The following is a 13,602-nucleotide window of genomic DNA, read 5'->3' on the forward strand; positions in this document are numbered from 1 at the left end:
AACCAGGGTAAGTGGGCAGGCAGAGTTGGGTTTTAGAAGGCCAGTTTCTTCATGAGGAGGTAGACCCTGGAGTCCACCTCAAAGCCATGAAGGTTGTTGGCATCTCCCTGCAGCCTCATGAGAAGGCCACCGTAAGACACGTAGGCAGAGCTGAAAGAAGGAGCACACCCACGCAACTTGATTAGAGCTCACAAATGAGAGGTTACATTTTTTTAAACTGATATTATCACACACACACACTTTTGTTGGGCAAATTACTTTCCATAAAAGCAATACACAGCTGATGGTTATATTATGCCGACAAAATGCTTAAAATGTAAAAATGTTGAATTTTAGATTAAATCATGTTTCTGTGGTTATTTCAATATGCCATAGTGGCAATTACTGTACTAATAATGTATCAATAACAACTGAAATGCTACTTGTTATTATGCTAACAGTTTGTCTAAATTATATCAACATATACAAGCTGAGGCTGAGCAATTAAATACAAAAAAAAAAAAAAAAAAAAAAAAGTACTTTAAAGCTTCATTTAAACCAAGTAACATCACTCACAGGCGTGTGGCTGCTTCTGTTGAAGTCTCATCGCCCTCTATCTTGTAAACCTTCCCATACATCACATAATCAAACTGGTCCGCCCTGGAAATGTAAACAAAGTTAAATGGGAGTACAAATTTAAACCAGCAAAACAAATACTGCACGGCACAGGGGACAGTCACACTAAAAATGTACACACTAGATACTAAATCCTTCAAAAAAAACAAAAGCCCAACAAGTAACATTTGTTGGTGATGTTAGGTGCATCAAGAGCAAATGTTTTACCTAGATGGCCGGTCATCCTGAGGATTGTACTCTCCGTCATCTGGTGTTCCATCTTCATATAACGTGCTGGCAATAACTAGTCTGAACTTGTCGCCTAAATAAAATGGACACAGGCAAACAAAGTGAGTTCATATTCTGTGCTTAGACACCCTGGGTTAGCGTTAGAGCTTCATTCGGGCCCAAAAAAATCAAGCCCGAGCCCGTGCACGTTGTGTCCGAGCCCGGCCCGGCCCGCCCGACACATTAACTGGAATTATGAGCCCGAGCCCGATTTCAACCAGACACTTTTTTTAATCCGTGGGCCGTTATAACTGACGTTCTCAACTACAATTCAGAGTTGTTTGAACTGCAAAAATCTGTTTAAAATGATCGTAATGAATAATGCAACAGGAGCGAAGCATGTAAACTGCGCTGTTTGTTTATTCAGAATGGAACGGATCGCAAATGGATCTGAATGAAGAAAAGTAAAAAACTCAACGTATTTCTCTGTGAGGGCTTGCCCGCTTGCCTCGCCCTCAGGGGGAGCCTACGCTTGGAGAAGTAACAAAAGAGGACGTTGAAGGCTGACTATCATCTTTTCTGCCTTGGCGAGCCTGCTTCATGTGTCTGTTCATCATCCACGTCCCGGTTTTATTTGCTGCCATAGGCGAACAGCGGCCGCACTTTAATGCACTCAACAAAGCCGACACATATGTTGTCACTTACCACGACTTGTTTAAAAATGGTTCCATACCTCCGACTTTCCTCCAAACTTGCTCAAAAGGTAATTCTCCCGTTTTTCTTTTTTCTTTACATCCTCAAGCTCCATGTTGCACTTAAGCTCCACAATACAGCCCGCAGCCCCGGTGTGATGCGTGCGAGAGGAGGAGACTCCGCGCATGACACATGTTGCATTTTGTAACTATAGTCCAACTTGTGTAACTTTTTGGACACATTTGTTACTTTGGCCTAAATAGATAATAGTTCCGATTATGGCATAGCTTTCTCCCCACCCAATTAGGCTAAAGTAATGATTAAAAAAAACACAAATGCTTGATCAAGGGTCCGGCCCGGCCCGGCCCGAGGATAGTGGCTGAAAATAACGGCCTCGGGCAGAGAATCTAAACTCTATTTAGCGTTGACTTTTTAATGCATGGTGCTTTGAACCTTTATATAAAGGTGCACTCCCATATAGAGGGTATATGGGAATATTTGGCTGTTTAGCTTTGGACTGCTCACTTACATGTAAGCCAGAGTTTGGTAAACAAAAGTAAAATGGTGAAGATGCGAGTAGTGTTCCAAAACAAGACAGACAACCTTGTCAAAAATGACTGATGACTGATTTGTTCTGACCATACTGTATATAAACTCTAGAATATGATTGTGTTAGACAAAAAGCAACCATTAAATGACTTCCAATCTTTAAATTAAAATAATTATACACAAAGACAAAAATGTTGCTCCTTACCAAGGTCAACAGGATAGATCTGAATGTTCACATCCAAGATAAGGTCCATCTTAAAAGATTCACTTTCACAATGTAGACGAGATACTGTAGAAAACAAATAAGTAGTAGCAGAGTTTGGATTAGTTAATTTTTGCTGTTTTAAAGTGAAGGACACTAATTGAAAACCACACTGGGTACATGAAATTTGGGGTGCATATTGACCCTGATATTGGCAAAATAGCTTGATCGGAAAAATTAACAGATCCATGGGCCTATTTTTTTTTTTTTCTCCGTCGCAGCACTGTGTCGCATGCTGGAAGAGTTGAGTTAAATGTTAAGCAACATGGAGCGAGCCAAAGAATCAGCTGTGTGGAGATATTTCACGCTTGCCACGCCAACTAGTTTGCTGGCTGTTTGCAATGTCTGCAAAGTAAATGTTTCGAGTGGTGGTGGTAGTACTGCAAAGCACAATACTACCAAAAAAAAAAAAATTACTATTGTATGATTACTATTGTATGTTTGACCAACACTATTTTGTTTGTACTGCTACATTTTATTTATTTCAAGAACTTTGATTACATTCTATTTTCGATTTGAATGCACAATTGTTTTTTAAATAACAGATAAATGAGAATTCAATTCATTACATCCATGTTATTTTGTCTAAGTTAGGAAAGTAATGTTTAATTAGGAAAGTCAGGTGCCTTTAGTCTCTTCAACATGTTGGAAGGAAGGTATAAGGTTGAAGGTATACAGTTTATTATTAATTCAACAACGGTATTGGATCGGTATCGACAGATACACAAAGCCTTGGCATCGGTATCGGGACTGAAAAAGTCGGATCGGTGCATCCCTAATGATAGTAACCCAAATGTAAATAAAGTTTAATACGTTTTGCATGTGAAAAAGCTTTCAGCTGAATTGATAAATGATCAGCGACAAGCCCCATTAATTAAGACTAGTGTTCTTGGGAACCTGGTAAAAAAAGTAAGTCCAATAATTATTCTCATTTTACTTCAGTTTCGATCACATAATTTTTTAAGTAGCTTGCCTGATGGTTGATTACCTGCAGACATTACCAGTAAATCAGTTACTAACCCAGAGACCATTGTAGTGTATTGTGTTATGACTCCCCACCTTTTTCAACCTTGTTTTATAATTAGATTTCACACACCTCTGTCAAACTTCTTGCCATCGGGATCAATGTCCTTTACATCAAAGATGTCCTCAAACAGAATTCCAGCCATCTCTGTCCTGGTCTATGAACTTGAAAAAGACAAAAGATATCATTAAGGAGTTAAATGAGAACAACTGACATGTCTAGGAAGCCTTAGACTTCAATAACAACTGCTCATATTAAACGTGTTTTTATTCGCATCGCGTTTATGTATTTGGTTGTGTGTATTTGCATTGCGTTTGCTGAATGCTGCGCATGTGTTGTCAAATTAATGAAGTTGTTTTCTTAATTTGCTTGTGTTTTGTCTATTTGCATGTGTTTTCTGAAGTTGCAGGGCGTTTATAGTAGTTATAGGCATTAACACGTTACATAGTGAAAGTTACTGAACTTTCTGTTACTGAACGTATTTCCACTCTACACATTGACAGCTGCTTTCCTAGCACAAGGCACATTTTTACGACCTTTGTTCATAATCTAATCAAATATCGCCAAGACAGCAAAGTAAAGTTCATGTTGTAGTTGCATTAAATTATGAGATAAACCTACTTCATAACACCAGCTTTGACTCACAATGACGAAGATGAATCCCATTCAATGGAATTCATATGGAACATGAACATCAACTCTAAACGTGTTAAACTCAACAAGTTGTTGGTTATTAAAAAAACACTCACACTCGACGTTAACTGAACAACGTGGCTGCATGGCATAACTAAGTTGTCGTTAGCCAAATGTATAACTTATTACTTAGGGTCTTGTAACTTCAGCAGACTAACGTTAGCTATTAGCTTTAGCATGTTGTGTGCACACACTTCGTTAAGCTTACCTCAAAGACGAAGACGTTCTCTTATTATATTGTGCACAGAATAACGTCGCAGTCACTCAGTTTCTCTGTGTGGCAACGTGTGTTTAAAGTGTGCGCTAGATATCTTATTAGAGTAAAACTTAATTCATTCATTACCGTTGGTGAGTGTAAAACAGATTGTGCCGCCGAGAAACAATGTGCTCATCCTCTCCATCCTCTGACATGCAAACTACTTCCGGTTGAAAATATATCGGTAACAGTTTTAACCATAGCTAGGTTTTAACCATTGACTTATATATAAGGTTTTAACCTTAATTTTACTGTCTACGGTTTTAACATGGATGGGCGAATTGCTATTGTCTATGGCTAACAAAAATAATCCATATTATATTTATTAATATTGAGAGAAAAAAAACTGTGCAAAAATAAAGCACTTTTTACTGGAAGACCGCGCATTAACCATTAACTGTTTTAAGATACATATCACACTAATATTTTTGCTAATAATAATCAATACATAACGTTAGAACCAAACGGGATGCTTTCATATCAGTTTTATCTTTCACGAAACGTGTAAAATAAACTGTTGTCATTATTTACGACATTTTCCTCTACTTTCCAGCCTCAACCCCAACTGTTTGGTTGCTAGGTGTCCTAGCGTCCTATCTGTGTACGGTTGCTAGCTAATGGCTACTTTAATATCAGTATAGCTAATAGCCGATAAGCCTTGTCGAAAATGGACTGTATAAGCAATTGCGAATGAATACGTTAAAATCGACCAATTAAATGATGTGCAAATAAGGTGAGAATGTGCTCTCTTAACGCCAGATAACGTTAACTGATTAGCTTGTCAGCTAGCATGCTAGCTTGCCACATTTTTGCAAACGATGTTGTCGCTGAATTTTACTGTTGAAGATATTGTTAAAATTCAAAAGCAGGAACAATCTGATTGCTGTGTTCACGATGTGGTTTCACAGCTGTAAAATGCCAGTAAACGTAAAAAAACGTTAGCTAGATGTCTGTGTTATTTGGTTAACAATCAATGTTGCAGCTTTACCTGGCAACCCTAAAACAACAATTGCATCATAGCTAAAGTGCTTTGGGATGGAGTTCTAAAGGTGCTAACGTACACTCATATGAGTAGTAATAGTGCAATGTACCGTCCTATCCTATCCTCTACAGAATGCTTGATGGAAGTACCAGCGTTATTTAACGAGAGCAGAAGTCTTTGCTGTCAATAGGTGTTTTAAAGGTTTTGGTCTCTCACATGAGTACCAGGGAGGCAGCCAAGATGGAGGACATCTTGGCAACTAAAGCTGATCTTCTTGGGATGATCAAGGAGGTAACAAATAAAAAAAATTAAGAATGGGCCCAGAGCAATATGTAAAACAAGCAGCAATATAAGTCAATTCAAATTAAACAAGATGCACAACTTTTCTCCAATAAACCTTCCTTGATACAGCATGGTATTATAGATAGTTCTGTCAAGGTTGTGCAGCTTGTGTAGTTTGGATGACTTTAAAGCACAACTTCATTCTGTACTGGTTAAGGTGGAGTTAATGGCACTTGCTTGTTCTGTGTCTTTTGTAGTACCTTACGTTTGAGGTATTTGAAGAAACTGTCCACAGTTTTGACAAGGAATGCAAAAGAAAAGGAAAGCTTGTCTCAAAGCCTCAAGGAAGTACTCTCAGGGACGCAAAGACTCGTGGCATTCAGGTAAGTTCTTATAACCTGTTGTTTCTACAAGTTTGTTAATTATTTGTGGAGGTGGCACCTATGGATGGGCAGGATGTTCCAGAGTCGAGGCTGGCTCACATGTTTTAAAACAGCCTACTTTCTGTCTCTAAACAGTGTCAGGTCTTATTAAAAGTTGTCTTATTGTGTGTCAGTTATCATTGTGTGATATGTACATAAAATGATCATTAAGAAGTAGCAAATCGTTATCGTTGATGTATTTTCCCCCAACACGCTCTTCTTTAACTCTGACTTTTCTAGAAAGACCTTCTTAGCTCTTTTGATGATGGAGACCACAAAGTGTTCTTTGAACTGTGGACAGAGAATATTCCCTCTGAGATAAAAGACACAGACTCTGAGGCGCAGAGCCTGGAGTTTTACCTTCACATCCACTTCACCATCTACCCACTGAGGAGGCACCCTGGTAGACATGTATGTAGATTACATTTTTGTCCTACTTTTATTTGTTTATTTTAATGTTCTTTTAACAAGAACATTACTTTGTTTAGATTATATTCACAACAAAACTCAACTTTGTCGTGCAACTCTACAGCTGAGCTGAATATCATCACGTGCTATTTTTCAAGATGTCCACTAAGCTGTGCTACAGGCTTGTTCTCACTGAGCTACCAATGATTTGTCTAACCTCAATGGTATGCCTGTCACTGTGTTGGTCTTTGCAGTTTGAGTTTATTTATTTATTTATATGTGTGTGACGTTCTTTTATAAAAATCAGCAGCTTCTTCAGTTTTCAGTGGCGGTAGCAGGCCAAGAGACAGCATCTAATTGAAGAGAATGTGTGTATGCAGCATGTTTTAAATGATGTATTATGGTGTAGACACATATAGCCGACGGCCGACCGTTGACAGAAAACCCCGTCGATATGATCAGTCGCGTCCCCGAGGTCCAAAAAACTGCCTCGGGACACATCAAAAAGACGAGAGGAGACGAGACGTAATACGCCTCCATAACAGCAGTCGGCGCTAATCTGTAATGTTGCCCAAGAAATGAAAACCGGCAGCTGATTGGACGAACAGGTCACATGGGTTTGTTTTCTCCGGATATTATATACTGTCTATGACATTCAGACCTGGACTGTCATGGCGGCCGTTCAGAATACGATCTCATATTGTACTAAAATAGTTCACTGAAACGTGTTTCTGAAAACATTTTAAGCGAGAAATAGGCCATGCAGTTGCTGAATCTGTCTTCATATCAGCTCAACAAAGGTCAGTTTAAAAGATTTTCCTCAGATTTTGAGAGACTGTAGTCACCTCATTCCGCTCGTCATTTCCGGGTGAGTCCCAACGGCCCTGCCGCCGACCGAACATGTCAGGTCGGCCAAAATGAACGCCGACAGCCCCCCAGACGGACGACGACACGGGACACACCGAACCGATTTGAGTCACTGACCTCGCCAGACTGTCCCACGGCCGATAATCGGCCTGATGTGTCACGGTCCTTACGCTTTACTTACATGTTGTCATTGACTTGTAATACATCTTTTAATTTGAATGTTTCCCTAGGACCGAGCTGAGTTTGAGGAGAGGATTTCCCACTTCAAGCAGTACCTGGAGACTCGGGGAGCAGCACTGAGCCAGACCACAGAGTTTCTGCCTTACTATGCCTTGCCTTTCGTTCCCAACCCTACTGTCCACCCCTCCTTCAAAGATCTTTTTCAGGTGCTTAGCTTATTATGGAACAATACCTAGTTGGTTATAGTTAACTAGATATTACATATGCAACAATATTGCCCAGTGCCTACTTCGTAATGACCATGACCATATTTCTCCCATTCTACCTTCTGTATATTCAGGACTCCTGGATACCACAGTTGAAGTACAAGCTGGAGCAGTTTATGTCAGTGACGCTGAAGCCGTCAAACACCCCAAGGCTGCTGAATTTATATGTATCCTTAAATAAAAGACAAACAGAATGGGAGGTGACCTGTTATTATAACTAATGTCAACTCACTTGCATGCCATTGCTGAGAAAATCCTCAGAGTACAGATGGGTGACAATGTCTGTGCTGTTCTCAGTGATGTGATATGAGTAGCAAATCTAACAGTGTTAAAACATAACATTTAAGTAAAAATAAATTATATAAACTTTAACCCCTGGGAGAACAACTTAGAGATTTAAGACAGGCCAAGTGTAGAGTGTTTCAATGCGATCATTAACAGTTAGACTGTTGTCCAGACCTGTTGGTTTCATATCCTGCAAACAAATCTGATTAGCATTCATAGATGGCTGTAAATGATAGATGGTGTTTGAGTATGGCAGAACCTAACCTGACACTAACTCACCCACACCCCTTCAGAGTAGAAGGGCAAGTGAAGGATAACAAGAATAATTTTTCTTTTACTGGAAATCCAGTGGCTCGACTTTCCTCCTTCCACATAAAAACTAAACCCTATCCCTATTGGCCGACGATCAAAGCATACAGATTAACATAGCAACTATCATCTCTAGGGCTGACCAAAGAAAATTGGTACTTGTTTGTACTATCCAACACGTATAATCTTTCAATATGCAAACATTTCAACAGGCAGCACTTTTGGCAGCTGACACAATATACGCACGCATGAAAATGTCGTGTTGGTTGAGTGCCCACGCACATTTACGTGCATATAGACGCAGTGAATGTCAGCTTTGTTTGCCCACAGTGTTGGTCTATTGTCCTTTAGGGAAAAATATCCATCCCTCCCTTTAAAACAAACTAGCGTTGATTCTATATCATATAGACAATTCTATCTCAAAGTTGTCCGCTTCAGACAGGATGTATAACATACTGTGGGTTTGTCTTATGTCCAGTCAAACGTAAGTAATACATTGCATTGTTATATACTCTTTTGTATGACTATATCTCTGGATAAGGAGACAAATACAGTAGAACTGTTTGACTTGTGTTCAATTGATTGCTAGTGCGTATTCTTTAACAGGCATTATGCAGAAGGATGGAGGAAGGAGTACTAAAGGTAAATATCCCTCTCACATAATCTACTCTTACTTTTCTACTTTTACTCAGTGCTCCCTTACAGATGGAAGTATTGACTGGCAGACTTATTGTGAAAAGATTATACACATATATTAATTTTTTTTTTTTATATACATTTTCAAATGAAACATTTAATATTTAATTAAAGAACACATGTTAACCTTATGATTTACACAGAGAATGTCACTTGTGATATGAATGTTTTTTGATCTGTGTGTGTCCATTCTGTAACCTTTTCCTGTTGTGTGTTTGTGTGACTGCACAGAGGCCATGCAGAAGTTACAGCTCCAACTGGTTGAATCGGACCGGCGTATCACTAGCTACGTACGGAAGTTCAACAAGATGCAGGCCGACTACCACAACCTGATTGGAATCACTGCTGAGCTGGTCGACACACTGGAGGCCACCGTCAGTGGAAAAATGGTAGTTCAGCTTGACTGTATACAAACACTTCAAATAACAAAAGGCCTTTTTTTATACACAAAGCAAAGTTTGTATTACTTATTTAATATGCACACACATGCACATAACTGCCAGATGACACGGCTGTTTAACAGGGACACCAAAATGGCAACCCTGCCCTCCCTCTACCCACACACAGTATCTCAAAGCTGAAGGGGCCTGCTGTGTTTTTGCAGATCTCCCCTGAGTACCTGCAGAGTGTGTGTGTCCGCCTGTTCAGCAGCCAGATGAGGCAGAGCGTGGTGCAGAGTACTGACTTCACCAGGCCTGGCACTGTGAGTGAGAGCATCTCTCTTCTCCCTTTTTTCACCTTCACACCTCACTGGTAGAAGCACAACAAAACACAAGGCCTCAAGGCAAGATGTTTTAGGTACAAGCATGGAAAATGTAGTACATTGTGCAGTCAACATTAAGCCATGTAGTAATCCTGTAGTTTGAACCCTGGAAATAGGTGACTGGATCCTGTTGTTGACTCAATACACACACACACACACACACACACACACACACACACACACACACACACACACACACACACACACACACACACACACACACACACACACACACACACACACCTACCTTGAAAGGTAGTTTTAAAGTTTAATATGCATGGCACAACTCTGAATGCAGGAAATGAACAGTCACAGTGGCTCACACAATGTAAAGTTTATGAACCACTTTGATTATAATGGTTAGAACAAAAAGGATCCATATGGTTGATTTGCATGCCAAAGGAGATGGTAGAGTAGAACTATTCAAATGAATATGCAAATGGTTGGTCAAACCTTTAATATCATTGTTACCATTGTTTGATAGCTGTTACAGTGTGACTCTATGACACAGATAATCCCAACAAAAAAAAAACTGTCCACACTGAAAGCTCGACATTCACGCTTACTGTCAGTGGCCTTCATTGTAGTGTTGAACTCTGGTTTGTGAAATCTTGTTTCTTTCTCTTGAACAACTTGAACTGAACAACTTCTTTCTGTGTGTTTGTGTTTTGGCGTGTGTGATGCTTTTGTTCACAAAGGGATATTACTCTATGAGTCCCTATGATGATGGATATGTAAGTTTTATATGGTTTTGTCTTTACTTCCTGTCATCGCTCAGGTCCCCGCTTCTCATCTTGCTTATGCCTCACCATGTCTCTTCTTGCTCCTCCTCCTCTCCTTCTCCTTGTGTCTGCCTTCCCTTCCTTTACTTTACTCTCTCTCTTTATCTATCTATCTATCTATCTATCTATCTATCTATATATATATATATATATATATATATATATATATATATATATGTCTCATATATATATATACACACATACATATATATATGAGACATATATATATATATATATATGTGTCTCATATATATATACATACATAGTGCTTGGCCTGCCTTTGTACTCAGTCTATATTCCCTGTCATTTTCCTCTGTTTCCTACTAGACTGTCCTAGTTTAAAGGGATTTTTGGCCTTGTTTTGTCAGGCCACTTGTTAAGCCAAACGAACGTCTCTCTCAGGGCGTACCTCCTCTCATTCTCAAAGACCATAGTCATCGTTCCGCCTCTCAACTCTCCTTATTGGTTATCTGTCTTCTTTTTTTAAAGGTAAACACTGTCAGTTGCAGTTTTCAGTTTTCTCCCCTAACCATTTGTTGACAAAGTGACAGGACAAGAATGGCCAACACAAGGCGCTTTGATGTAACAGCTGTTTGAAAAGAGGCAACTAGAATGCTTTATATAATTGTGATGGTTCTTAACGCCATCAATAGCAATCACTCAAACCTATGATAAAACATATTAAATAGTAATTCACATTTAGTTAAGGTCTGTGGAATGTCAGGCCAAGCCTTTAGCTGTTGTATGAGAAAGTTATGAAAATGAGAACAATATGAAAACAGCCTAAATTTAGCAGCATTCAAAGGGTGCTTAGTGTTACGCCAAAGAGGTGAAGAAAGTAAAAGCATCTCTTATGTAAACTGCACATTGTCAGATTATTTATTAGTTGAAATCTGAGAATACACATGGCCTTAAAATCCAAGTTGTAGTTTTTCCTTGTTCCTCTTACAGCATCTTGTTTGACCCCACTATTTGTACATTCAGCATAGGTGTGTGGCTTCCTGTTAATAGAAAGCAATAGAGAATAATTGTTATCTGTAATATACTATACATACAGTACATCTCTTGATCAGGGCCCCTAGGGTACAGACCCCTCAGTGTCAAATGTCTCAGGGAAACATGTCCCCCTTGCCCTTCAGCATTCTTCAAGGCAACAGAAATGTTTACACAGAAAGGAATTTGGGAGGGAATCCAGGTATCAATGTTCTCCCCCACTTCCGTATTACCTGTTGCACACCAAAGAAAAAATGTGGCCAGACCACCTGATATCTTAGACAACACGGATCACTCCCCTGACCTTACACTGCTCCTGCTATAGGCCTGACCACCCAGGCTTCAGATTGGATTTCAGGGCTCAAAATCAGGACTCAAAATCCCCTTTCCCCAGTAAAAACACTAATAATTAGTTATTTCGGCTTTCTTTAACACACACACACTGCCGCCACAGTGATATATTTACTCTGTTTAGTTGTCTCCATTTCCTTTTCTCTAAAACAATAACAGTACACTGAGGCGTAACAAATGAAGGAATGGCTGTTTCACACTAACCTCACCCTCTCTGGTACTTTTCAATTGCTGAATTATCTTAGCTTACTTGTCACTGACTGCATGGGCGATGTTGCCGAAAAGTACTATACTTGTATGTGCAGGGATTCAGCATGTACCACTAGCATGATGTATGCGCATGTCCAAAAAATGACTTATTTTGACAGTAACTTAGATTGTTTTAGACGGATAACACTGGGTAAGTAGGGGAAACACATAGTATAGATGATAAAACAGAGGAACAGTCGCATGAGTTGTGTTTTCCATGTTCTAAAATAAGAATATGAGACACAAAATCTGAAATAATCAAATTCTAAAAAATACTCTGCTCCTCTTTGTCTCCTTTTCCCAATTTTGCTCACTCTTTTAGGCCTCCTCCATGCTACGAGCATCCATTGCACCGCAGTAAGTCTTAAATTTGAAGCTGCTAATCTGTACAGTTTGATAAGTGGCATGATAAAAATCATGGCTGGCTTTTCCTTTTTACTGATCTCCAGGAGAGCCAAGGAGGTGCCAATGCTGCCCTCACTGGACTATGAGAAGCTAAAGAAAGACCTGGTTGAAGGCTCAGACAGACTCAGGTCCCTGCTGCTTCAGGCGCTGCGCTGGGTGAGTATTAATTTTCCTATTTATAGTTTATAAGCATTTTACAAAAAGGCTAGTGTACTATACTGTACAGTGCATGTTGTGAGGGTTGTTGGATGATGTTTTTAAGACGGGCTGATGAAGCGATGCAAGTTAAACAAAGCACATTTCACATGTTTTGCAACCTTTTTTTGTTCTTAGTTAACCCAGCAAATGTTTGCCGTCTTAGTATACAGTATATGCTGTTCACACGAAGCCATAGCAGCCCAGTGCACCTATTGTGTGCTACTAAGCAACTGCATTGGATCAGTGTGGAGAGAACATAAAAAAAAGTTTTACTGTAAAACAGCTCATGAGTACAGCAGTTTGTGAGCACCGTTCATATTCACGTTGCATTTCTACCACTTTAAAGCTACATTGGTGGGTCTGTTTCTCACTTTTTTTTTTTTCTTTTCTTCAGCGACTGACTCGCTCACTCCCTGGTGAACAAAGAGACACAGTGCTTCAGGCCTTTATCAGTAACGATCTGCTGGAGCGTTACAGCACTAAACAGGTGGGATACTACAGCTTTTAATGTAATAGCATTGTGGATGTGAACTGAACTGAAATGACAGTGATTTGTTTTACCCAAACTATATTTCCTGTAACCATCAGAGCCAAAAATATAAAATACCTTCTTTTCTATTGGCCTCACTGCCTTATTAATCCCCAGGCTCTAATTTCAGGCAGGCCTGAGCTGGTGATTTGGAACCTTTGCTGTGTGCTCGTGCCATTGACTTTAGACGTATAGACTGCAGACAAACTGGATATAGCATTTCCGATGTCAACCATATGCTTCTGGGATATGTGCTGTTTTTAATTTTTTTTTTAAACAATACTTTATTAAGTTTTTCAAATATAGAAAACATACAAATAACAATGACCACATCAA

At 39.4% G+C, this 13,602-nt stretch overlaps 2 protein-coding genes across 5 annotated transcripts in view; one reads left to right on the forward strand and one right to left on the reverse strand.

Moving 5' to 3' along the window:
* On the reverse strand, window positions 1-4,484 carry polr2h (RNA polymerase II, I and III subunit H). 2 transcript variants are annotated; one of them, XM_028587726.1, is made up of 6 exons: window positions 4,387-4,484; window positions 3,423-3,514; window positions 2,270-2,353; window positions 823-916; window positions 556-639; window positions 1-150 (listed from the first exon to the last, which is right to left on the reverse strand). In XM_028587726.1, exons 2-6 carry the CDS (start codon window positions 3,493-3,495, stop codon window positions 33-35), a joined length of 453 nt encoding a protein of 150 aa, XP_028443527.1. In that variant the 5' UTR covers window positions 3,496-3,514; window positions 4,387-4,484; the 3' UTR covers window positions 1-32. The 2 variants fall into 2 exon arrangements, with proteins under 2 accessions (XP_028443527.1, XP_028443528.1); XM_028587727.1 differs by having other exon boundaries at window positions 4,252-4,484.
* A 523-nt stretch (window positions 4,485-5,007) lies between these two features.
* Window positions 5,008-13,602, forward strand: part of armc9 (armadillo repeat containing 9) — a 29,467-nt gene continuing 20,872 nt past the window's right edge. Inside the window, exons 1-13 of one of the 3 annotated variants that reach the window (XM_028587274.1) lie at window positions 5,008-5,032; window positions 5,413-5,572; window positions 5,821-5,946; window positions 6,226-6,396; window positions 7,491-7,646; window positions 7,781-7,873; window positions 8,918-8,942; window positions 9,228-9,385; window positions 9,601-9,699; window positions 10,458-10,493; window positions 12,457-12,491; window positions 12,584-12,695; window positions 13,132-13,224. In XM_028587274.1, coding sequence (XP_028443075.1) covers window positions 5,498-5,572; window positions 5,821-5,946; window positions 6,226-6,396; window positions 7,491-7,646; window positions 7,781-7,873; window positions 8,918-8,942; window positions 9,228-9,385; window positions 9,601-9,699; window positions 10,458-10,493; window positions 12,457-12,491; window positions 12,584-12,695; window positions 13,132-13,224 — 1,179 coding nt within the window. In that variant the 5' untranslated portion in view covers window positions 5,008-5,032; window positions 5,413-5,497. The remainder of the gene's footprint in view (window positions 5,033-5,412; window positions 5,573-5,820; window positions 5,947-6,225; window positions 6,397-7,490; window positions 7,647-7,780; window positions 7,874-8,917; window positions 8,943-9,227; window positions 9,386-9,600; window positions 9,700-10,457; window positions 10,494-12,456; window positions 12,492-12,583; window positions 12,696-13,131; window positions 13,225-13,602) is intronic. The other 2 variants (XM_028587275.1, XM_028587276.1) reach the window with 2 other exon arrangements.

Source organism: Perca flavescens, chromosome 9 (genome assembly GCF_004354835.1).
Source record: "Perca flavescens isolate YP-PL-M2 chromosome 9, PFLA_1.0, whole genome shotgun sequence".
Taxonomy (NCBI): domain Eukaryota; kingdom Metazoa; phylum Chordata; class Actinopteri; order Perciformes; family Percidae; genus Perca; species Perca flavescens.